Genomic DNA, 26690 nt, shown 5'->3' with positions numbered 1-26690 from the left:
ATATGGTAAGGTTTTCACAACAGGGAGTCTATATCGTGGACACAAGTTTACAAGTGAGTGTGCCCACTCATGCACTGGCATCTCCATTTTTTGACACACTGATGACTGTCTTATTAACTGCTAATAATTTCCCCATCAAAGTTCACGGATCTATTACTGCCACTATTGACTTGGCACCCAGTCTGGAGCTTCATTGTGACTTTCTTTTGCGCCATAGTCACTGAACCGGTCATTGAGGCTCACCTCATGGCTTGCAACAAGTTGGTTCCTAACCTCTCCTGATGCACTGGCATGCATTTTTCCACCAGATTAATTATCCAGTGATTTCTGCCCACTACAGGTGCTGAAACATCACCTTTTGTTTCATTACCTAGGGATCTTGCAGTGGACTCACTTTCTTCACGACTTCATACATCAGTCAAACCCGTGGATTTATTGTTCCAGTTTTGACACTTGGATCAATTAAGTATGGACAACCTGGCTGACACTGTTCAATTGCAACAAGAGAATAACACCTTGTGTATCTGTGTAGCCATGGTGGAAGCCCTACTCGTCACTGCATATGACGTCATTGCAAGCTACAACTGCACTCACACTGCTATATTCGCGCCGGCCGGTGTGGCCGTGCGGTTAAAGGCGCTTCAGTCTGGAACCGCGTGACCGCTCCGGTCGCAGGTTCGAATCCTGCCTCGGGCATGGATGTGTGTGATGTCCTTAGGTTAGTTAGGTTTAAGTAGTTCTAAGTTCTAGGCGACTGATGACCTCAGAAGTTAAGTCGCATAGTGCTCAGAGCCATTTTTTTGCTATATTCGCACCTCCGCTCGCTCACACAGAGGTTAGCATAGTGTTAAGTTCAGTGGGTACCTCTGTACTGGTTTCATGTGATGTTCCACCTCCTTCGAGCCTGTACCACTTTGCTATTAATAACGATACACTTCACCGTATCATAACCACTCCTGGACCACCTGAATGGCAGAATGTGCACCTCTTGGCTCCTAATTGCCTTAGGGCTACCAGAGAGACGACGAATCAAATGTTAGCTGCTCAAATAGTCTGCCCGTCTGACAGTTCCTGGGTATCTACAAACTTTCTCATATGTAAAATGGATGTTACTTTCTGGCTGTGCAGGTAATTCCAGGCGCCTAAGTGTACAGACCATTCCAGACTCTTACCCAGTTCCAAATATCCAAGACTTCTGGCAGCTCCTGGCAGGTGCCACAGCCTTTAGTATAATAGACTGCGAGGTGGCATACCTACAGATATCGATGCACCATGAAGATGTCACAAAGACTGTATAATTACACTGGTCTTTCACTTTGAATGTTTACAAACACTGTATGGTTTATAAAACACTGCTTAGACATGTCAGAAACTCATCGACAGTATGAAAAAAAAAAAATGAAATGAAGTCCCATGCTTCTTTACAGAGCGTAGGGGAACGATGCGGGAGACCCGCACCGCCTTACTAGGCAAGGTCCTAATGGAGGTGGTTTGCCGTTGCCTTCCTCCGACCGTAATGGGGATGAATGATGATGATGAAGACGACACAACAACACCCAGTCATCTCGGGACAGGAAAAATCCCTGACCCCGCCGGGAATCGAACCCGGGACCCCGTGCTCGGGAAGCGAGAACGCTACCGCGAGACCACGAGAGGCGGACAATCGACAGTATAATTCATGATATTGATCAATGTTACGCCTTCTTGGATGACATACTCGAATTTTCAGATTCCGCAGACAAACATGAACTACACATTAGAGGAGTTTTCGATGTTCCACATGAGGCAGGAGTAATTGTTAATGAAGAGAAGTGTCAACTACAAAAATGTACTGTTTCTTTCCTCAAACACTTATTCAGTAACGACGGTTACAAGTCAACTAATTACTGCACTGCTCTTATCGGTTCACTGCTACCTCCTCAAACATACCAAAAACTCTGTGAGTTCTTGGGGGTGGTAAATACTATCACATGCTGCTGACATTCAGCTTCCACTAACTTCAGCCTTCACTGGCAAAGAAAAATGTAGGAAAAAGGTTGTCCAATGGATACCCTACATTCTGCACACTTTTGATTATTTGTGCTTCCAAGAAGCTGTCACTCTCGTACCACTGGATCCTCAGACCTCCTTATTATAACATCTGTCATGAGTGTCACTGCCGTCAGAGCTGTTCCCCAGCAACAAGTTGACAGAGACCTCCACCCCTTCATTCCTCCTTCAGAAAACTTTCAGTTTCTCAGAAGGAGTGATAGCCTATACCCGGGAGGTCCTGGCAGTCTGCAAGGCTGTCAAATTCTTCCAGAAAGACATAGAAGGACGACAACTAACCTCATTCACCAATCACCTTCTGCTGCTGCTTCAATTGCTCGACACTGAGGTTCAGGCATTTACGATTTATTTCTCATTTCGCCACCAACATCTGCCATGTGAACAGTGCTGATCACCTTGCCACTGACTACCTGTCTAGAGTGTCAGTGATCGTCAACGACCTTCACTTTGTCGTGAGTCATAGGCCCAACTCTATGATCCACAACTGGAAATTCTCATCTCGGACCCGATTTCTAATCTTAATATATTGCGTCAACAACTGCATGCATGGCACCAATAATTATCTTCTCTGCGATGCCTCTATCGTAGTACACGACCTCTGTCCCCCATGTTTTACAATGCCTGGTGTTTGACTAGTTACATGGCCTTTCACATGTAGGTATATGCACAACAATCAAACTTCCCACCAACTATTCATCTGACCTGGGGTCATACAAAAATTTAAAATGTTGGTCCAGTTGTGTGTCCCATGCCAAGATGACAAGATTGGATGCCACGCCCCCCGCCCCGCATGCAGACTTTGTGGGACAAGGGAACCCAATGTGAATCCCCATGGTTCGATGACATATTTTCCATCATTGACCCATTGACCGGGTTACAAGATGGCAGGGGATCATGACTGTTAGTGACATTATAGCAGAAATGTGTGGTGTACAGAATTTCCTCACCATCGCCTACCACCTCCAAAAGAAATGGTTTAGTGGAGTGCTGGCATCACACACACCGAAAGCCACACACATGTGCTACACCAGAGAGGGGAGGAACATTCTCCCATGGGTTTTGCTATGCATCCACATGGTGTTTAAGAAGGACCTAAATGCCTCATTATCCAAGCTCATGTGTGGTGGACCCATCCACCTGCCAGCTGAATATTTCGAAAACGCACCAATTGTCTCAGCTGCAGACATGCCTACACTAGTAGGCAATGACAGCCAGCACATCTCATGGTCATGTACACCCCTACCACATTTGCACTCTGTCTCCCATAACTTTATCCATAAGGATACAGATACATGCCAGTACGAAATGTTATCTGATGACACTCTCTGACCAGCGCCCTCTCCTCCCCATCCCCACCCCCACCCCCCACGCCCCACCCAATACTAGCCCATTCCAATGTTTGACAGGGGGATAACATCTACAAAATCCTCTACTAGAACAACTCTGTCACTGTTTCTATTAATTGGCTCAAACCAGCTAATGTATCTCATGATCATACTGCAGGGTGACTCAGAGAAAAATGTGTAATCTTCGTAAACTGACCCTCCATGGAACATTACGACTGACTTGGAAGAACACGAGACCCAGTCAGACTCCATCTCATCTGATCAAGGCAGTGTCATACTGAATGCACCAATGTCCAACAGCCCTATCTCCTCAGTTTCACCGTGTCAGAAGCCCTCCTGAAGTCGACAAATCATCTGTCACTTCGATTCTCAGAATCAAAGGCGTCCTCTCCATTTTCAGTTTGCATCTCACTGCCACAACGTCGATACTACTGGAAGCTGACTCATGCTCACTGGATGGCAACAGTGCACGGCCATTGAGCCCTTCACCAGCAATGCTGCAACAACACGTGCCACAACAATGTCAAGTTTGGTCGACCACAACGTCGATCGGATCGCTCTCAGTACTATCATCTGTGTGATATTACCCAATCCTACACTCAGCACTTTACAAGCTCCACACTGTCATGAGAGTTGGCGGGGGGGAGGGGGGGGGGAGGTTGGAGGTTATCAGTAGCGACTCTGCCATATAGCAACACTAACTTCTCTGTAGCAGAGACATATAGAAGCAGCATGGCTGACTTTTTGGTTGGTCTCTGACCTTGATGTGAGTGGACACTTGTATCAAATGATGGAATAAATCGTATGTATTACAGAGTGTACATGTGTCTTTATCTCACTACCGATACCCTATGCCTACATGTTTATTGTTAAGGATTGAACAGACAAAGGTTTACAATACTAGCCACAAACCATATAGTCTAATCAGTTAGCGCAATAAAAATCTAATTTCATTAGACCCATGAATATATTGTACAATATATTGCACAACATTCATTCTTATCTATGAACGGTCTATACTGTTGCACCACAGTCTAACATAACAGTTATTACCTACCGCCCCAGCAGCGCCCCAAGTAGCCAGTAACTTAAACTGTGAGTTCGGTGCGATCGTAAAAGCGAATAGTGGTTGTTTATTTCTACAATAGTTTTTAAAAGTGGGAGCGTTTGTAGCGCGATAAATGCAGCAACAACAGGAAGAAGACACAACAGATGTCTTTTTTTAGGTTTCCTAAGGATCCTGAGAGGTATATATATCATCATGTTACTATACTGTATCATCCGGATTCACTCCCAAACTACATGTGTATTGATGATTAACTTTTCGTTTTAGGAGCAGAAGATGGCTAGTTAATAGCAGACGAGAAGACCTTATGAAAAAAGACCCATTTCCTGGCAGATTAAAACTGTGTGCCGGACCGAGACTCGAACTCGGGACTTTTGCCTCTTGTGGGCAAGTGCTTTACCAACTGAGCTACCCAAGCACGACTCACGCCCCGTCCTCACAGCTCTACTTCTGCCAGTACCTCGTCTCCTACCTGTGAGGAATGCAGTACCCACACTGTTTGACATCCCAAATAAGCCACCTCAATTGACAATGAAGAGGAAACTACCACAAAGATTCGACAGTCCATCTAAAGCTGTAAAACAGTCTTATGACACAGAAGCAGTCAGTTCAACTCTCCATGTATCAGTGCCAGATTTATGTGAATTGTCAACACAGACCTGCTTTGACAATGAAGTGGTTAGCTTAAGTGCAGTTATTCTTGTCTTACAAAAGCGTAATGTTTGGTATGTATTTCGTTCACTTCTGTTGTTAGTCACTTAATTTCTCTTGCGTCCTTCGTGTGATGACATTATTTTGTTAGCACCTTTTTCACTGACAGATCGTTTTAAAGTTATTCAAATATTTGGTTTTGCGTGAAATGTAATGTAATAAGCTCATTATAATGTTTTCAACATATTTCTCCTGCTATTTGGCAGTTACTTGTCCTACTTAGAATAATAAGAAGTTCGTACAATAGTAGTAGTACAATAGTAGTAGTAGCAGTAGTAGTTTATTCATCCAAAGACAATGTACACTGCATGGATTTCATTAAAAAATTCATACACACACACACACACACACACACACACACACACACATATATATATATATATATATATATATATATATATATATATATATATATGTATGTATGTATGTATGTATGTATGTATGTATAAAGGGTGAACAATACTCTACACATTACAAATGTGTATAGTAGACTACACAACATCAGACTGCATTGAAAAAATAGCATGTACAAGTTTGATTAATTACATTAATGTATGAGAAAGTCTTTTTACATGGACTACACAGTTGATATTTACATATAACACACAATAATTCTAACACTTTTGTACATTTTATTTATTTAGATCATAGCAACAGTAAGATAAAAATTACTATTGGCACAGAGTACAAAAATCTAATTGTTTTGTATGAAGCTATTCCAAGTATTCGTTTACACTATAATAGCAGTTGGTCATTAAAAATTTGAATACTGCTTCTTTAAATGAAGACAATTTTTTAATTTCTTTTATCTTTACTGGTAGTTTGTTATATAATCTACTTCCTTGTAAATCTTCCTTGCTAAATCTTTTAATATGAATGTCATTGCACATTCTTGTGTTGTAAATATGTAGATTGAATTGGAAATTGTCAATATTTATTTTTACATTAATTACACTTTTTTGTATATACAGGAATGGTAGGGGTAGAATATTTAACTTTGGTAATTATTCTAACAGCTCGTATTTGTAGAGTGAAGATGGTTTCACTATGACCCCAGAAGGTGAGACCATAGGTACTAGCAGAATGTATATAAGCAAAGTAAACAGTTCTGCTACATCCCCTGCTACATACAAAGCTAATAACACGTAATGCAAAGCAAGCAGAACTTAACTTAAGAGAGAGATACAGAATGTGTGATTTCCAGTCTAAATTTTCGTCTATATGTACACCTAAGAATTTTGTGGTGGCAACTCTCACAATTTCTTTATTTTGTATTCTAAGATCCAGATCAGAGTGTGACTTCGTGTTCCTGTAATGGATATAATTAGTTTTATAGATATTTGTAGTTAATTTGTTCATTTCAAACCAATTTTGCAAATATCCTATAACTCTGGTTGCAGATGTTGGCCATACCCGGTTTTGTCAGTTACTACAATGTTAATGTCATCCAAAAACAGGGTTATGTGAGTACCATTTACTGGAATCTTGATATCATTTATGTAAAGAAGAAATAGGAGAGGTCCTAGAACACTCCCCTGTGGTACCCCAATCGGCACAGTCTGAATATCCGATCTGTAAACAATACTTTAGTTTTTACTGTTTGTTGTTGCAATTTCTACTACCTGTTTCCTATTGTGGAGATATGACTGAAACCACTTTTTTGCCACTCCTCATATACCGACATATTCTAATTTGTCTAGCAGGATATCATGTCGGACAGTATCAAATGCCTTTGATAAGTCCAAGTTTATTCCTATTGCACTGTTGTTCCTATCTAGCCCCATTACAATATTTTCAATGAATTGAGTGATGGGTGACTCTGTACTCATTCTTTTGCGAAAGCCGTGTTGGTTTACAGACAATAGATCGAATTTCTCGAGGTAATTTGTAATTCTGTTTTTCATGACTGTCTCTATTACTTTTGAAAATACCGATAATAAAGCTATTGGTCTACAGTTTCCCACTTCATGGATGTTGCCCTTTTTATGCGATGGTTTTACTATTGAAATTTTTAATCGTTGTGGAAAGACTCCTTCTGTCAATGATGTGTTTATGACGTGTGAGAGTGGGACTGATATGACGCTAGCACATCTCATCATGACTGAACAAGGTACCTCGTCAATCCCTAAGGACATTTTATTCTTCATTGTTTTTATTATTCGATTGACTTCCAATTTGTTCGTGGGAGGTAGCAATATTGAATTAACACTTTGTTCTCCTGGGATTGATGTTCTACTAATCCTAGAACAATTTTTACTCAAATTGATTGGACTATTTATGAAGTAGTAATTAATGTAATTTGCTAAAGTAAGATTTCTGACTAGCACACCTTGATCATCTTTAAAACAAAGTCATTTAGATTTCTAACCCCTATTTCTTTTTTTACTACATTCCATACAGCTTTCGATTTGTTTGCTGACCCAGCAATTACACTGCCATTGTGCATTGTCTTGGCTTTTTTGATCACCTTCCTATAAATTTTCTTATATGTGTTAACAAAATCTCTGAAGTGTTCATATTTGTTGTCTTTTTTGAGTTGACTGATGGGTTTTAGTGTTTGACTAGATACTCTAATAGCAGGTGTTATCCACAGGCTGACAAACAGTAGGCCTACAGAACGATAAATGAGCTGTCGATCGCTTTTGCATGTAGAGGAACATGTCTGTGCTTCTGCCGTGTGAATCTGTGTGTTTATGTACTTTTGATATCAACGTGGTAAGCTGCAGTTCTATCCAACCTCACAAATGTTTCTGCACATGTGTTGTAGCTTGCCCCTCGATTCGCGGTTTTTGTCCATACTTGCACTTATTTTAGAATCATTTTTAGAAACATGTATGCCTTCTGATACTACACAAACCCTTGGAGGCAAGAAAATAACCTAAATGTTTCGTAAATTACGTAGGAAATGGTTGCAAAACAAACGTTATGCTTATGACGTATCTGACGTTCACCTTACACGCCGCTTGGAGCGCTAGTGTGGCTCCATCTGTCGAACGATAACAACTTTTACAGCAGTGAGTGTCGCGACTTTTATGTTAGACTATGGTTGCACTGTCGAAATATTGAGCAACATTATTGACAGTGTAAGACCCATTTTAGCCAAAAATCATCCGAATTCGAGCGTAGCACACCCATGAGCCTATCACAGTGACCGAAGATTCCGTGGCCATTTCAAGTTTTCCAACACCTTCTGTGTGTACCGGTAACGCTAACCATAGTGCAATCATTTCGTCGTCTTTAGTAATAAATTCTCCTGCCGTACTCCAAAAAACGGTAGGCCTACCTACAAAAGATCAAATCGTGCACCATCTGAAGAAAAGCCTTGGAACCTCGCCAGCCAAAACCGTCACTCGTAAACAGAAGCAAGGTAAATTCAACATTCGTGACGACAGTTAATTTAGCTAACACCACAAATGCAGCAAGAAGAATAAACGTATGTTTAATGGGTGACAGTCATCTTAGAGGCCTTGCACACGAAATAAAAAGCGTAAACAGTGAAGTGAATGCTTCAGGTTTTATTAAAACTGGCGCTCGTCTTAACCAAGTGCTTTCAACTATAAACAATATCTATCTAAAGACAATGAAGGACGACTTCATTGTAATATGTGGTGGTTGAAATGACGTCGCATACCACAATGGTTTGCATGCTGTTGATGCCCTAAAATCTGCTCTAAACCATCTAAATGACTCAAACGTCATTGTTCTCAATATTCCACACAGGTATGACTTGCCTCAATTCTCGTGTGTAAACAGGGCAGTAGCATATACAAACAGTCAATATGCAGAAATTTGCAACCGTTACGCAAATATACAAATGGTTAACGTGCAAAATTTTAGTAGAGATCTTTACACCACTCACGGCCTTCACCTCAATCGGTGCGGAAAAAGTCACTTAGCGTCCATTATTTGTGAAATCGTCGTAAATGCTAGGAACAACGTATACTCAAAACACACACATTCGAAGAATGAGTGCTCCACAACACAAGAAGACTGCAGCAATGGATTTAGACAGACGACATTGGACAAATGGCTGCTGAAAACACCAGGTAAAGCTGATTCTTCCCAGGCTCCCAGTACATGGAAACAGACCAACTTGAATCAATGGATAGTGAAAAATATCAAACCCACTCTGTCAACTGATATTTCTTTTTTAGGGATAAATGTATAAGTGGTTCTGGTAGGGTGACACGTCCATCAAGCGTTCAACAGTCCAAGCTCACTTTCAAATTAATTCAGCAGAACTTTCAAAGTCTTGGCAATAAGCACAAAGAGTTGGATACCATTGCAGCAATTGATAACACTGATGTTTTAGTTATAAGCGAACACTGGTACACAGATGAGCTAATTAGTGTATGTAAGCCACTTTCCATGATCTTTTGCTCTGCCTTCAGTAGGAAAGAGAAATGTGGTGGTGGGGTAGCTATCTTTGCAGCCAGTGGTAGTAATTATAGTGTAATAGATTTAAGTGCTTTCAGCATTGAGGGTGTAATAGAACTAGCAGCAATTAATTATAAGTGGGGGAAAGAGAACTTAATTATTATAGGCCTATACAGACCTCCATCTGGTAGCCTAGATAGTTTCTTTGATGTTCTTAATGACCTGCTTGTTGACATTGACAGTAAACACTGCAATAAAAATGGCTGGGTTAACATAATACTAACTGGAGATATAAACATTGACTTGCTGTCCAGTGACTCTGTGTCCAAAAGACTAATGCTAATACTAGCTCAATTTAACTTAGCATTTCTGATAAACGATCCCACTAGAGAGGACAATAGTGTAAAATCATGCATTGACAACATTATAACAAACATGTCCCACTTTACATGCAGTGCATCAGTTCTGAAGCTTGCCATTTCTGACCACCATGCAGTACAGGTATTGATAGAAGCTGAAAATCTTCATGTCAATAGAAAAGAGAAACAATAAGTGACAAAAAGAATGACCAATGATGACAATGTTAAAGATTTCAACAGTTTGCTAAAAAGCCTACAATGGGGTGAAAAAAAACAGCATTACTTTCAGTGAGTTTTCATCAGATTTTTATTATTGCTTCAATGTCTCATGTCCAGAAATGACCTTTACAGTAAATGACTGCAAAAAGATACAAAAAAAAAACTGGATAAATCAAGAAGTAAAAACAGCAAGAGAGAAACTTAGACTTTTGCAATATGCAACGATAAATAATAACAATAATAATAGACTAAAGGTAGAATTTAAGAACTATCAGGATTACTATAAAGATCTTCTGCTAGAAACTAAAAGTAAATATGTAGCCACAATGTTAAGAAACTCTACTAACACAGGTTTAGCTGTTTGGAAAGTAATAAGAATCTTCAGCATAGATATAGGGGCATTCCAATCAAACAAACCATATACTTGGCCCCAACCAATAACAATGAAGTCAAAAACATAGTAATGTCATTAAAAAATACAAAATGAGCAGGCTATGATGGATTGTCTATCAGTACACTGAAAAGATGCATAGACAACATATCTGATGCCATGGCGACAGTAGTAAATGATGTAATTGCATCAGGTTGTTTCCCAGATAGTCTAAAGACAGCACAAGTAACCTTGATTCACAAGAAAGGTGATAAATCTAAAATTGAAAACTACCGCCCCATCTCAATCTTACCTGCATTTTCTAAGGTAGTTGAGAAAGTTATTTATACTAGACTAATGACATTCCTGAGTCAACACAATTTAATATTTGAAAATCAGAATGGCTTTATGAAAAACAAGTCAACATCAGTAGCAGCAGCACAATTAACAGACAAAATAATAATGGCCATAGAGAACAAGGAGTATGTAACTGGAGTGTACCTTGATCTAGAAAAAGCTTTTGATTGTGTCAACATCACCATATTACTTGACAAGCTGTGGAACCTGGGTATCAGAGGAACTGGCTATGAGCTAATAAAATCGTATATGAGCAATAGAAAACAATTTGTCTTGCTTAAAACAAATAGTGGGTCCTACATATCTAAAATTACTGATATCAAATATGGAGTGCCTCAAGGTTCTGTCTTGGGACCCCTTCTTTTCTTGATTTATAGTATATAATATACAGTATTGTTCTCCTAACTGTACAAAAATATTGTATGCATATGACACATCAACAGTGTGTAAACACAAAGACTATGAGAGTCTGGAGGTACAGTGCAACAGTGTAACTAATGAAATAGTCAAGTATTTTAATGAAAGCCATCTAAATGTAAGTGCTTCAAAGACTGCAATGATGGAATTTAACACAAGGAAACAAATAGAATTTGTCATGAAATTATCCATAGGAAATGACATTGTAAAAAAGGAAAAATGGACAAAGTTCTTGGGAATTACAATCCAGGACAGCCTCAAATGGGACATGCATATTGATTCCTTAGCATGTAAGCTGTCGAAGAATGTGTTTGCTATAAATATGATTAGCAAATATTGTACGGACATGTGTGTACTAAAAACTGCTTATCATGCCCTATTCTCATCAAACTTAAACTATGCTGTAGAAATATGGGGTGCAACAAATCAAGCCAACCTAAGTACATTATTAATACTACAGAAAACAGTTATCAGAAATATTTGTGGTGCCAAACCTCGAGAATCATGTCGGAATCTGTTCCCAAAATTAGGTGTGCTTACCATTATAGGTGTATACATATTGAAAGTTATATTGCTTGTGAGAACAATAAATCCAAATTTCAACTGTGACCTGCACCAGTATGATACAAGGCAAAAGTTCAGATACCATGTAAATAGCCACAGAACAGCTTTATATGAAAAAATGCACTTCATGCTGGGCTGAAGCTAGCCAATGCCCTAGCAAAAAGTCTCACAGCCCTTCCCACTAACAAATTAAAAGGTCAGCTAAAAAGAATTCTAATTGAAAACCCTTTTTATTCCCTAGACGAGTATTATATCCGTATGAAAAGTGCTTCATAAGTATGTCAAGCTCATAGTTTTAATTAACCTACAACTAATATAATGTTGATAAAAACAATATTTGTAATATCGTGATTGTATACTACCAAATGTAAAATCCATCAAAATGTAAAATGTATTAATACAAATAAATCTTTAGTTTGTAATTTATAAACTGACGTATTCAGAAGAATAATCTGTATGATGTCCTGAAACTGTATTATTTCTAGGGGTTGTATTTGATTATTCGATGTTGAATAAATATTATTATTATTATTATTATTATTATCAGTATGAGTGGCAACTGGCATGGGGTTTTTGTTTTATCAACTTTGAGTATGGGTTATCTCTATACGAACATGTTTGGCTGCGCGGCATTGAATGTAGGATATCTTTATGAACATCTTTGTATTTGTATACACCAGGGCATGCTTCGTAATAAACACAAACAGTAAACATGGGTGGTGAGCAAGGAGAAACATGCGAGATAACTGATGTACAGTTTTTCTCCAAGAAGCGGCATCCTATCGTAGGTAATCAGACGCAGTATTACATTTCACCGAACTTTAGACATTTCTCCGCAATCGCCGAATCCTGTCTTTGACATCTCATAAATGTTGAGCTGTATTAATAGACAAATTATTTATGTTAGTAGTTACTGTAATGCTACGTTTGTTTGATGCTAATCAAGCCAACCAATTATTTTAGTTCCCAGCGTTATTTATTGTGATAGAGTTTTATTTGCGTGTGTTATTGCACTTTATTCATAACAACCAATTTAGTACCGTTCGCTGTAGTGCGGGCGTTTTTGTAGACGTGCTAGATCGAACTCCATGTGTTGGCATAAATATTGTGTCGATCCGAACAATGATATTGACCACTGTGAAAATTTTAAATAGAAAAAGTGGACTTTGCACTATAAAACTTGCATTGAACACCCATTTGTTAGAGCTCCAATGGGGACACTATCACACACAGGACCATAGCGTCATAATTTTAATAAGTAGCTTTCATTTTCCTCGCTATTTTCATTTAAGTATTGCACTAGTTTTTCATATCAGAGGCCGATATAAAATGTCATCTTCTTAATCTTAATAGTCGCAAAAGTCATGTAAACAGTAACTGAATTTTTGCTGTGTAATTTTGGGGCCCAAGTACCTACTTCATATGCAGCTCCTGCTGCACATGTAATTGTAAATTAATATCAAATATACACTGTTTGCAGTTACATTTCAAAATGGTGAGCTCTTGCCAGATGCTGTGGAGAGGCTGAAATGTGGAGTTTATCGTGACAAGAAAACTGGAGAACGCATTGTTGCAGTTGCCTCTGAGTCCAGAGTGTATTTCGGATCACCGGCTTCTGCTTCAAGCAAATTGTGCCGCACTCTCCTAGCTATACGTAACAAACAGACCAATAAGGTAATCTACGTTAATTTTGTTATATCATGATCAGCAGCTGTGGCCAATGAGCAATTTCTAATGTAGTAGCTACTGCAGTACTTTGTGAATCAGTATACAGAATGTGATGGATAGCACTTTCTGCACAATCATCACTTTTTTGTTTACGATGAATGTGTGTGAGGAGAACAACTGTTGGTAAGCCTCTGTGTGAATGTACACACATTAACAAAACGACACTGTAGCATGAATTCTTGTCATTATATTACACAGAATAATGGAATAGAGCATTCATAGTTAAACCGTAGCAATGCATAAGATACTTGTAACAAGTGAGGCATTCTCAGTTCTCACAGTCCCACTAAGGCTGAAGTTATGTATTGGAATCCCCCCCCCCCCCCCCCTTGAAATCTTGGTTGTTGTGACAGAGTGATCTTTGGGAGCACGCAGACGAATAGTCGCGTGTGCACAGTACAGGGGCAGTGGCAAAGACTCTAGTGTGCACATAATCATTTACTCTTTGCTTTTTGTTTTTTTTTGTCTTAGATGTTCCATGTTAATGTCTGGCTCATTGCTTCAGAATAAAGTTGAACATTAAGAATAGGAACGAGTCTACCATTAATATAATGGAGCTACGTAGTGGCTACAGATCCATATAGCAGCCCGAGGTCTAGGTTAGGTTGAGAGGTAACAATTTGCTTGTCAGTTGGTGAAGTCAACGGATGTGAAAGCAGATAATCTGATTGTGGTATCAAAAGGACCATTAGTGAAGTCTAATGTTTGCTTCCAAGGCATATTGAAAAATGCAAGGGGGATCAAATATGTAACTTTTATCTCCATCTAGAATCATGCCTGCAAAAATCAGAAAAAACTATTTTTTCAGCCCTAAATCTTGAAGCAGCAGATGATGATGAGGCTTTGCCAGTGGTTTTGTAATCTTTTCTGCCAACATTTGGTCTGAAAGTAGGCTAAGTGCTTCACAGTAACTTGTGCTGACTTGTTTCTCTCTTATAAATAGTTGTCTTTGTGGCTATACATTTGATTAGACTCCTGTAGCTATTAGTCTTAGACAAGTTAGTTGCTTCTTCGTTGTCACAGAGAAGCTTGAAAGCATCCTTCTTGGGCTTAGCCTTTGAAGTCGCATATAGCCTCCTGACATGCTGAGGTCAGAGCCATATATTCTGCTGTAGTTGTGGAAAAAGCTACAGTGAACTGTTTCTCAATCTACCAGGATATCATTGCTCCTTGAAATGTAAACAAATAGCCAGATGTCGGCTAGTGTTCGGAATCTCAGCTCAGTCTGCATCGCAGTAATCTATTACATTGTCGTGCTTTAGAAAACAGTAGCTTCAAATCCTTCATACCTTTTAGATATAAAAAAATCCTTTTGACTACCTGCCATTGCGGTATGCCTAGATGTTTATGAAAACAACTGGCAATTCCTATTGAATAAGCTAGTCCAGCCTTGTACCTAACCGAGCCTACATGAAGCTTGCAGTGCTTAATGATAGGTTATGTTCTTCATAGCTTCTTGCACTTGTTCTACTTGCAAACTTGTACCACGAGTGAGTGCTTAGCAATTGTCCAGTTTTGTAGATATCAGATTACGCTCTTCCAAGATGACTCTGTTGAGGAGAATTGTTCCACATAGTTTGTCTGGTCTTTCAATAAACAACCTTCTTTGTAGTTCCTGATACTTAATTAGTATACATAAATAGTTAGTAGCTTCACCAAGATGTTTCAGCTTGAGTTCTTCTCTTAGTTTTCATTTGAAAATCTCTTTCTCCCTGGGATTGTTACTGAAAATCCACATAAATAGCAACTACAGAAATGTATGACAATAATTTTTGTAATAGACCCAATGGTCAGCTGTTGACCTTTCAAGGTTTAGATTCAACAACTTATTGCCTAATTTCAAGTTCCTGCAGTGACCACCTTGCTCTGATCCATATAATGCCTTTTTCAGTTCTGCAACACCAGTATCTTTTAATGTCTTCATAAATGAATCTACTTCTAGAACCTTTACATACATCCATTCATACAAGTCACTTTCTAAGAAAGCCGTGACAACTCCAGTTGATGAGTGTCAAGATCATGTTTAGCAGCCATAGAAAATAAATACTGTAATGAGTTATATCGTACAACTGGTGTGTATGTTTTGTCAAATTCCAGCCAATGCAACTGAGGACAATCTTTTCTTACTGTATACTCTTTATAGCATAAATTGTGGACTTTAAAATCTTTCTTTGTTTTAAAGACCCATTTCATATTTATTAGCTTCTTAAATTAAGGTCAAATGGCAGACTCCTATGTTTTGTTCTCTTTGTGAGGTTGTAACTTCTTTTGTGTTACCGTCAGCCAATTTATACCATTGTCTGACATCATTGCATCTGCCAGTGACAAAAGGATTGGAGTCAGTTGACTGTTTAGACTGATGAGTGATGAAGCCATGGGGGATCTTTGGCTTTGGAATTCTTGATTACTTTCATCTTGGATTTTTGTTGTTGTTGTGGTCTTCAGTCCAGAGACTGGTTTGGTGCAGCTCTCCATGCTACTCTATCCGGTGCAAGCTTCTTCATCTCCCAGTACCTACTGCAACCTACATCCTTCTGAATCCACTTAGTGTATTCATCTCTTGGTCTCCCTCCATGATTTTCACCCTCCACGTTGTCCTGCAATACTAAATTGGTGATTCCTTGATGCCTCAGAACATGTCCTACTAACCGATCCCTTCTTCTAGTCAAATTGTGCCACAAACATCTCTTCTCCCCAATCCTATTCAATACTTCCTCATTAGTTATGTGATCTACCCATCTAGTCTTCAGAATTCTTCTGTAACACCACATTTCAAAAGCTTCTATTCTCATCTTGTCCAAACTATTTATCGTCCTCATTTCAGTTCCATACATGGCCACATTCCATACAAATACTTTCAGAAACGACTTCCTGACACTTAAATCTATACTCTATGTTAACAAATTTCTCTTCTTCAGAAATGCTTTCCTTGCCATAGCCAGTCTACATTTTATATCCTCTCTACTTTGACCATCATCAGTTATTTTGCTCCCCAAATAGCAAGACTCCGTTACTACTTTAAGTGTCTCATTTCCCAATCTAATTCCCTCAGCATCACCCGACTTAATTCGACTACATTCCATTATCCTCGTTTTCCTTTTGTTGATTTTCATCTTATATCCTCCTTTCAAGACACTGTCCATTCCGTTCAACTGCTCTTCCAAGTCCTTTGCTGTCTCTGACAGAATTACAATGTCATCGGCGAACCTTAAAGTTTTTATTTCTTCTCCATGGATTTTAATACCTACTCCGAATTTTTCTTTTATTTCTTTTACTGCTTGCTCAATATACAGATTGAACAACATTGGGGAGAGGCTACAACCCTGTCTCACTCCCTTCCCAACCACTGCTTCCCTTTCATGTCCCTCGACTCTTATAATGCCACCTGGTTTCTGTACAAATTGTAAATAGCTTTTCGCTCCCTGTATTTTACACTTGCCACCTTTAGAATTTGAAAGAGAGTATTCCAGTCAACATTGTCAAAAGCTTTCTCTAAGTCTACAAATGCTAGAAACGTAGGTCTGCCTTTTCTTAATCTAGCTTCTAAAATAAGTCGTAGGGTCAGTATTGCCTCAAGTGTTCCCATATTTCTACAGAATCCAAACTGATCTTCCCCAAGGTCAGCTTCTACCAGTTTTTCCATTCGTCTGTAAAGAATTCGCGTTACTATTTTGAAGCCGTGACTTATTAAACTGAGAGTTCGGTAATTTTCACATCTGCCAACACCTGCTTTCTTTGGGATTGCAGTGATTATATTCTTCTTGAAGTCTGAGGGTATTTCACCTGTCTCATACATTTTGCTCACCAGATGGTAGAGTTTTGTTAGGACTGGCTCTCCCAAGGCTGTCAGTAGTTCTAATGGAATGTAGTGTACTCCCAGGGCCTTGTTTCGACTCAGGTCTTTCAGTGCTCTGTCAAACTCTTCACGGAGTATCATATCTCCCATTTCATCTTCATCTACATCCTCTTCCATTTCTATAACATTGCCCTCAAGTACATCGCCCTTGTACATACCCTCTATATACTCCTTCCACCTTTTTGCTTCCCCTTCTTTGCTTAGAACTGGGTTTCCATCTGAGCTTTTGATATTCATACAAGTGGTTCTCTTTTCTCCAAAGGTCTCTTTAATTTTCCTGTAGGCAGTATCTATCTTACCCCTAGTGAGATAAGCCTCTACGTCCTTACATTTGTCCTCTAGCCATACCTGCTTAGCCATTTTGCACTTCCTGTCAATATCATTTTTGAGACATTTGTATTCCTTTTTGCCTGCTTCATTTACTGCATTTTTATATTTTCTCCTTTTGTCAATTAAATTCAATATTTCTTCTGTTATCCAAGGATTTCTACCAGCCCTCGTCTTTTTACCTACTTGATCCTCTGCTGCCTTCACTACTTCATCCCTCAGAGCTACCCATTCTTCTTCCACTATATTTCTTTCCCCCAGTCCTGTCAATTGTTCTCTTATGATCTCCCTGAAACACTGTACAACCTCTGGTTTAGTCAGTTTATCCAGGTCCCATCTCCTTAAATTCCCACCTTTTTGCAGTTTCTTCAGTTTTAATCTACAGTTCATAACCAATGGATTGTGGTCAGAGTCCACATCTGCCCCTGGAAATGTCTTACAATTTAAAACCTGGTTCCTAAATCTCTGTCTTACCATTATATAATCTATCTGATGTCTACTAGTATCTCCAGGATTCTTCCATGTATACATCCTTCTTTTATGATTCTTGAACCAAGTGTTAGCTATGATTAAGTTATGATCTGTGCAAAATTCTACCAGACGGCTTCCTCTTTCATTTCTTAACCCCAATCCATATTCACCTACTATGTTTCTTTCTCTCCCTTTTCCTACTCTCGAATTCCAGTCACCCATGACTATTAAATTTTCGTTTCCCTTCACTACCTGAATAATTTCTTTTGCCTCATCATACATTTCATCAATTTCTTCATCCTCTGCAGAGCTAGTAGGCATATAAACTTGTACTACTGTAGTAGGCATGGGCTTCGTGTCTTAAGATAGACACAATAATGTGTTCACTATGCTGTTTGTAGTAGCTTACCCGCACTCCTATTTTTTTTATTCATTATTAAACCTACTCCTGCATTACCCTTATTTGATTTTGTATTTATAACCCTGTATTCACCTGACCAAAAGTCTTGTTCCTCCTGCCACCGAACTTCACTAATTCCCACTATATCTAACTTTAACCTATCCATTTCCCTTTTTAAATTTTCTAACCTACCTTACCGATTAAGGGATCTGACATTCCACGCTCCGATCCGTAGAATGCCAGTTTTCTTTCTCCTGATAATGACGTCCTCCTGAGTAGTCCCTGCTCGGAGATCCAAATGGGGGACTATTTTACCCAAGAGGACGCCATCATCATTTATCCATACAGTAAAGCTGCATGCCCTCGGGAAAAATTACGGCCGTAGTTTCCCCTTGCTTTTAGCTGTTCGCAGTACCAGCACAGCAAGACCGTTTTGGTTAGTGTTACAAGGCCAGATCAGTCAATCATCCAGACTGTTGCCCCTGCAACTACTGAAAAGGCTGTTGCCCCTCTTCAGGAACTATACGTTTGTCTGGCCTCTCAACAGATACCACTCAGTTGTGGTTGCACCTACAGTACGGCTACCTGTATCGCTGAGGCACGCAAGTCTCCCTACCAATGGCAAGGTCTATGGTTCATTAATGTTAATCAGTATTATTAATTAAACATTTGAGTAAAATAAATATTTGGTGATCCACTAACAATCTTATTAGAGTCTACTGTTATGTATTACAGTTTCCTTTCAAATGACATAACCTAGTTCTCCCAAGCAATAATGACAGATTATTGATGTAGCAACACATTCTTTTACAATATAATCTGAGGCTTTTCACAGTTCTTCATCTGATAGCCTGTATGTTCTTCCAATGGAAATTGAAGGATTCAGTTTGCAAAATAAGATTTTTTTTTTTTTTTAAAGCAAAGCTCCACTTTTATACTGCATACTCCTCATAGTATATCACATAGAAAAACTGACTGATGGCATACGTGTTTCACCCCACTGAAACAAATGGAAGGGAGGTAATATTTGATCATGTTGTGCTTCCACAACTGATGAATATGGATGTTAAGAAAACCACTTTGACTTTTATGTTAGTGCATTTATTTAGCCATTGATTTCATTCTTTATGAACATCCTTGGATTACAAAGTGGCACAAATGTGCCAGTGTCATGATTTAACAGTCTTAATTTCCCAATAAAATGTAGAACTCCACTTGTTGGAATATTACAAGTGCAGTACTCCACTTTGTTGGCTGTACTTGGTATTTGTATTCCAACATGTGCCTTACAACGTTTTATTGAATGATTAAGCATTTTAAATCATGACACTGACACTTTCCTGCCACCTGATCCCCTGACCACATGTGCTTAATGAGTTACACATGCACACAGCTACCTGATCCTCTTTCGCACACACACACACACACACACACACACACTGTTGTTCTACAAATACAAGCTAAACTACTCTAAATTAAAAGTCATTTAAAATGGAAAATTCATACTAAGCCTTATATTATTTATGTTAACTGTTATATGGCATAATGTAGTGCAATTATAAAATAGTAAAGTGAAATGTGCTTCATTAGTACTCAGTAATTTCATTTTAACAATAGTTTCCAGTTTTTAAACGAAGTACCGCTAAGATACAGCTGGCAATACAAATATTTTCCCTTAGGAATATACACATTCACAAGCAGTATACCATTAATATACAATCCTGGAAATTGAAATAAGAACACCGTGAATTCATTTTCCCAGGAAGGGGAAACTTTATTGACACATTCCTGGGGTCAGATACATCACATGATCACACTGACAGAACCACAGGCACATAGACACAGGCAACAGAGCATGCACAATGTCGGCACTAGTACAGTGTATATCCACCTTTCGCAGCAATGCAGGCTGCTATTCTCCCATGGAGACGATCGTAGAGATGCTGGATGTAGTCCTGTGGAACGGCTTGCCATGCCATTTCCACCTGGCGCCTCAGTTGGACCAGCGTTCGTGCTGGACGTGCAGACCGCGTGAGACGACGCTTCATCCAGTCCCAAACATGCTCAATGGGGGACAGATCCGGAGATCTTGCTGGCCAGGGTAGTTGACTTACACCTTCTAGAGCACGTTGGGTGGCACGGGATACATGCGGACGTGCATTGTCCTGTTGGAACAGCAAGTTCCCTTGCCGGTCTAGGAATGGTAGAACGATGGGTTCGATGACGGTTTGGATGTACCGTGCACTATTCAGTGTCCCCTCGACGATCACCAGTGGTGTACGGCCAGTGTAGGAGATCGCTCCCCACACCATGATGCCGGGTGTTGGCCCTGTGTGCCTCGGTCGTATGCAGTCCTGATTGTGGCGCTCACCTGCACGGCGCCAAACACGCATACGACCATCATTGGCACCAAGGCAGAAGCGACTCTCATCGCTGAAGACGACACGTCTCCATTCGTCCCTCCATTCACGCCTGTCGCGACACCACTGGAGGCGGCCTGCACGATGTTGGGGCGTGAGCGGAAGACGGCCTAACGGTGTGCGGGACCGTAGCCCAGCTTCATGGAGACGGTTGCGAATGGTCCTCGCCGATACCCCAGGAGCAACAGTGTCCCTAATTTGCTGGGAAGTGGCGGTGCGGTCCCCTATGGCACTGCGTAGGATCCTACAGTCTTGGCGTGCATCCGTGCGTCGCTGCGGTCCGGTCCCAGGTCGACGGGCACGTGCACCTTCCGCCGACCACTGGCGACAACATCGATGTACCGTGGAGACCTCACACCCCACGTGTTGAGCAATTCGGCGGTACGTCCACCCGGCCTCCCGCATGCCCACTATACGCCCTCACTCAAAGTCCGTCAGCTGCACATACGGTTCACGTCCACGCTGTCGCGGCATGCTACCAGTGTTAAAGACTGCGATGGAGCTCCGTATGCCGCGGCAAACTGGCTGACACTGACGGCGGCGGTGCACAAATGCTGCGCAGCTAGCGCCATTCGACGGCCAACACCGCGGTTCCTGGTGTGTCCGCTGTGCCGTGCGTGTGATCATTGCTTGTACAGCCCTCTCGCAGTGTCCGGAGCAAGTATGGTGGGTCTGACACACCGGTGTCAATGTGTTCTTTTTTCCATTTCCAGGAGTGTACATTTAAAAAAAAAATCCAGTTATGAAATTTTCAAAATGTTAAAAAGTTTCGGTTCAGGTAAATTTTGCATTTTAATCATTTGGTGAAGCAGCACATATTTTTAAAGCCTATAATAAGATGAATAAAATGGTATACATTTGAGGCCTGTACTTCAAATACCTTTTGAGGTACGATCATTTTCAGTTATAGGTAGAATAAAAATGACAAAAAAATTATAAAATTCTAAATCAGCAGGGTTCAATTTTTTTTTTAAATTTTTATTGGTTGATTTCATTTTGGAATGCCCGATTACCAAACAGTGTAAATGTATAACCTGACTTTTGACTTTTTTGTTTGAACTGTTAGCCCAATCATATACTGACACAGTCTCAGTACTTTCTCATTTTTTAAATACATTTCAACAGCTAACAATCCTTTTATACAACACAATAAGTTTTTTAACCCTTTCAGACCTATTTTTTCTGGAGGAAGGAAATTTTTCTTCATGTAGTAATGCTTTTACATGATTTTTTAATGATTTTAAATGCAAGATTTATATAAAAATATGTACCCATTTTCAAAACATACTTTGTACACTTGGTTTTACTTTATGGACTAAAATAACTAATTATGCAGTGGAATATAGTGAACCAACCACATTTGTGTATTTCATGGTCACGACCTGCTGCGCACTACTACATTGACTTGGTGATATTTTCTTAGTGATATCCAACAATTGGCAGCAATTACACACAATGAAAAGGTTGAACATTCATAAATATGTACCTCAGGTTTCCATTCGGAAAAAAATATTTTTGTTGCAGATAAAGATTCAGTAAAAGCTAATGTACACAATTGTAGCCAGAGGAGCTGAAAGGGTTAAACTTTCCAATGATTCCTTTGGACCATTCTGACAACAGATAAAATAAACAAAATTATAATTGTAAGAAAAGAAAGTTTATTGGAAGCAAATGTAAAATTATGAGAAAAGTCGGCAACGACATACCTTCAAGAGGTAAAATCATTAGTACTGCAGACAGACACATTTAATGATGCAAGAAGTTATCGAAGCATTCTCATGGAGGAAATAAGGCAAGGTTGGGGAATGTTTAAAAAAAGGACAAGTCGTTCATATTCCAGGATGAGAGGGACTCACCTGATGTGAGAATCAACAGAGAACTGCCCATTGTTTTTTATCTTCTCTGACTTAGCCCCTTTCCTCCCTAAGGAAGGAACTAATAGTTCAAAAATCTAGAGTAGTTTGCTGTACTTTTATCTGTATGAGTTGACAGTACTAAGAATTTCACATGTTGAAGGTAAGTTCTGGCCCGCCATTCTCTCTTGTAATTCTATAAATGAAACCATTGTCTGGTGTGTAGTTTGAGTAACATAGGTCAAACATCCTGTGAAATTGCTTTAAGGCACTTCCTCTCTGAATTCCCTTGCATATTACATCTACATCTACTTATATATTCCACATGCCACCTTGCAGTATGTGGCAGATGATATGTCTGCAAATACTGTCATTTCTGTCTTTTCCTGTTCTGTTCATAAATGGTACACCAGAAAATCAACTGTATTAAGCATTCTTAAGGGTACTATCTTATGTGATTTTCCTGTATGGTCAGTTTATGAGGTATATGAAGGAGGAAGTAATGTATTGCCTCACTTTTCCAAGAATATACATTATCAGTTTTAAGTTATGCTTTTCATGAAGCACAGTGCCTTCTTACAGCATCTGCATCATGGGTTTGATAAGCATTTCTATGTTGCTGTCACACCTGCTAACTGAACCCATGATATGACATGCTGCTCTTCTTTGGATCTTTTCTACTCTGTTAATCCTACCTTGTTAGGGTCTCATATTGTTAAGCAGTACTTAAGAATAAATTGAACTTCTTTACTGGCTAAGTTAAATTTTCTTTCAATTCTTCCAGTGAGTCTCAGCTTGGTCTTTGCCATAACTAGTTTAATGTGATCATTCCACTTTGTCAGTCTGGGCAGTTACTCCCACACATTTTGCAGTTGTCACTGTTTCCATTGCTGTATTGGCAGTAACATAATGAAATAATGACAGATATTTATGAGCAATACATTTATTTTCATCTGTTTATGCACAGTATATTATTTTTATGTACATTGAGGGTCAACTGTTAGTGCCTACAAAACGCATCAATCCTCTTGGTGTTCCAGCGTTTTGGGATAGTTTTCTGGTGTTGCAGCAATCCTGTATACAACAGCATCTAATAACATCGATAGTTAGCCCAGTATTCCAAAAGCATGTATTGTGTTTACTAACTGACAGTTCAGAACTGTATCGATCTGCTCTAGAAGTCAATGCACAAGGTGGAATCCGGGGCATGTTATATATGGCACTCTTGGCTAAAGTTACATATTGGACTGCCCTGAAATCTTGGATGTGGTGACAGAGTGTCCTGCAGTGCAGCCCGATGTCTTTGTTAGATTGGAAGGTAACAGTCTGGTTGTGGGTTGGTGCAGCCAACAAATGTGAAAACAGAACATCTGGTTGTGGTAACAAGTTGACCAGTAGCAAAGGCTAATGTTTATATCCATGCCATATTGAAAAATACAAGGAGGATCCATACATAACTTTAACTGAACTCTCGATGTCATGGACGAACAGAGCAAATTGGGTATCTCAGTTTACAGAACTCATGTGGCTACTATAGTGGAGATTTATTTTATGAAAAGAATGTAATATCTGAGCATAAAACAAGTTACACAGTTGTACAACAGATTTATGACAGCAATACAGGCCTATAATTAAATCTGCATACATCAGATAACCTTTCTTAAAAACAAGAATGACCAGCACCTCTTACAAATAATATTTTCAAAAAGTCTTTAAATAAAAATTTTAATTTAAAATTATTGCATCCTGTCATTTTTCTGTGATAATTCCCAGTACCAGTTTCAGATTCCCAGACCCTCTGTGTAAAATTTCTTTCCCAAGCTAATTTGAATTCTTTAATTTTAGCTTTAGCGTATCATGTGATGATATCATTTACATTCAGTAGCAAATAGAATATAAACTTAAGTGTTCTAGCTCTTGAAGGTGTACTAACATCAACATTGCTTTGTATGAATGCATGATCTTAAGGAATGAAATAAAAACTGCAAAATCTGAAATTCCATAGGTCTCAGTGCCTGCTTTGAAATTGACCTACACTATATTAAATTCCAGAGGCATCTTACATAGAATTTCCATGGTGATAAACACCTTTTATGTTTTAACTTTTTCCAGTAAAATTTTCATTACTCGTATAATTGATTTCACGTAGTTGTTATTCTCACTACAGGAGTATATGTTTTGGTGTTAATGGATGTTTTTTTGGATGGTCTCATAATCAACAGCTAGCCTAGGTGTATAACTACAGATCATCAAGCTTTACTTTGAAAACCTGATGAGTGCCTGTAGCTTTCTTGTTTCTAGGTAGTTCACAAATTATCCAAGTCATCAGTTACTTTTACCCCTTTTTGGTACTGTACTTATCCATTCCTCATCTGATGTGCTGTAAACATCACTATATTGTGGATGTCAACATACATTTCTACATTGTGTACCAATACAGCATAACATCCCGATCACACTAGTTCCCCCCCCCCCCCCCCCCCCCCCCCCATGGTGTACATTAACACAATAACCAAGCCTTAAACATTTCTTTACTCTTGGATCAAAATTTACTTTTGTCAGCTTTCCAGAAACTCATGAATGTGCCAAGCAACAAAAGAACTTTCAACCGCATTCTGTATATCAGTATACAATAGTCATTACAATTTCTGATCAAAAAGTCTGCTGTGTTGAAAACTAAACAACATACAAGGAGCTGTAATATGGAAATGTTATTTCCAACAAAGTTATTCTCTTCATTGCTGCTGTGAGTACAATGAGCATTCAGTACCTCTGTGGTACGTCTGCTTGTGTCTGTGTATCTGCGGATGGATATGTGTGTGTGTGTGTGTGTGTGTGTGTGTGTGTGTGCGAGTGTATACCTGTCCTTTTTTCCCCCTAAGGCAAGTCTTTCCGCTCCCGGGATTAGAATGACTCCTTACCCTCTCCCTTAAAACCCACATCCTTTCGTCTTTCCCTCTTTTTCCCTCTTTCCTGATGAAGCAACCGTTTGTTGTGAAAGCTAGAATTTTGTGTGTATGTTTGTGTTTGTTTGTGTGTCTATCGACCTGCCAGCGCTTTTGTTTGGTAAGTCTCATCATCTTTATTTTTAGACAAATTAGAGTTATATACACAAAATGTATTCTGTGAATGGTCCAGTTTGTCAGTAAAAATTTCCTGGCATTGCCTAACATTGGAAGCAGAGGTGTACATTCTTCCAAGAAAGAGTAATTAAACTGTTGATTACTCTTTCATGGAAGAATGTAATACTTTTAATAATACTTACATTCATAAATTTGTACTTCAGAGAGACAGTTCTGGCCTAGTGTTTAATTGTGCATAGCACTGGCTTTTTAGATTAGTAACCAAGAAGTTTGGTACTCAAATCTGTGCTCAATTCAAAGATTTTATCTTTGACTGCTGATTCAACCTAAGAATCCATTGTGTATATGAACTGACCATAGCAGCATAGATTGTGTTGTACTTTTTTTATGGGGCATGACACAGAGTTCAAGATCAAAGAAAGATACACACTTATTGTCTTCAATAAGACACACTACTTAAATAAATATTTAACTGGTGCAAAATAATAATAATAATAATAAGAGGTTACTAAACATATTTGACAAAGAATTCTGAAGTGTGGAAGTGGAATGCTGGTTTATAGGGCTACACATTGAAGGTATATACACAGGTACATTCTAATGTTACAGTATACAGACAGGTACATTCTAAAGTTACAGCCATTCAGAATGTAGTAGGTAATGCACAGTAGTTCCTATACAAGAAAGAAATACTGTACCGTATTTACTCGAATCTAA

The 26690-nt window shown here is 39.1% G+C and overlaps 1 protein-coding gene across 1 annotated transcript in view; it reads left to right on the top strand.

Moving 5' to 3' along the window:
* The first annotated feature begins 12494 nt into the window (after positions 1-12494).
* LOC126183888 (uncharacterized) overlaps positions 12495-26690 on the top strand; it is an 86230-nt gene continuing 72034 nt past the window's right edge. The window contains exons 1-2 of the mRNA XM_049926206.1: positions 12495-12623; positions 13316-13509. Of these exons, the coding sequence (XP_049782163.1) occupies positions 12548-12623; positions 13316-13509 (270 nt within the window). The 5' untranslated portion in view covers positions 12495-12547. The remainder of the gene's footprint in view (positions 12624-13315; positions 13510-26690) is intronic.

The sequence above is a fragment of the Schistocerca cancellata genome, chromosome 1 (genome assembly GCF_023864275.1).
Source record: "Schistocerca cancellata isolate TAMUIC-IGC-003103 chromosome 1, iqSchCanc2.1, whole genome shotgun sequence".
Lineage (NCBI taxonomy): Eukaryota > Metazoa > Arthropoda > Insecta > Orthoptera > Acrididae > Schistocerca > Schistocerca cancellata.
Note: the sequence above shows the minus strand (reverse complement) of the source record. Positions and strands in the feature narration are given on the sequence as shown.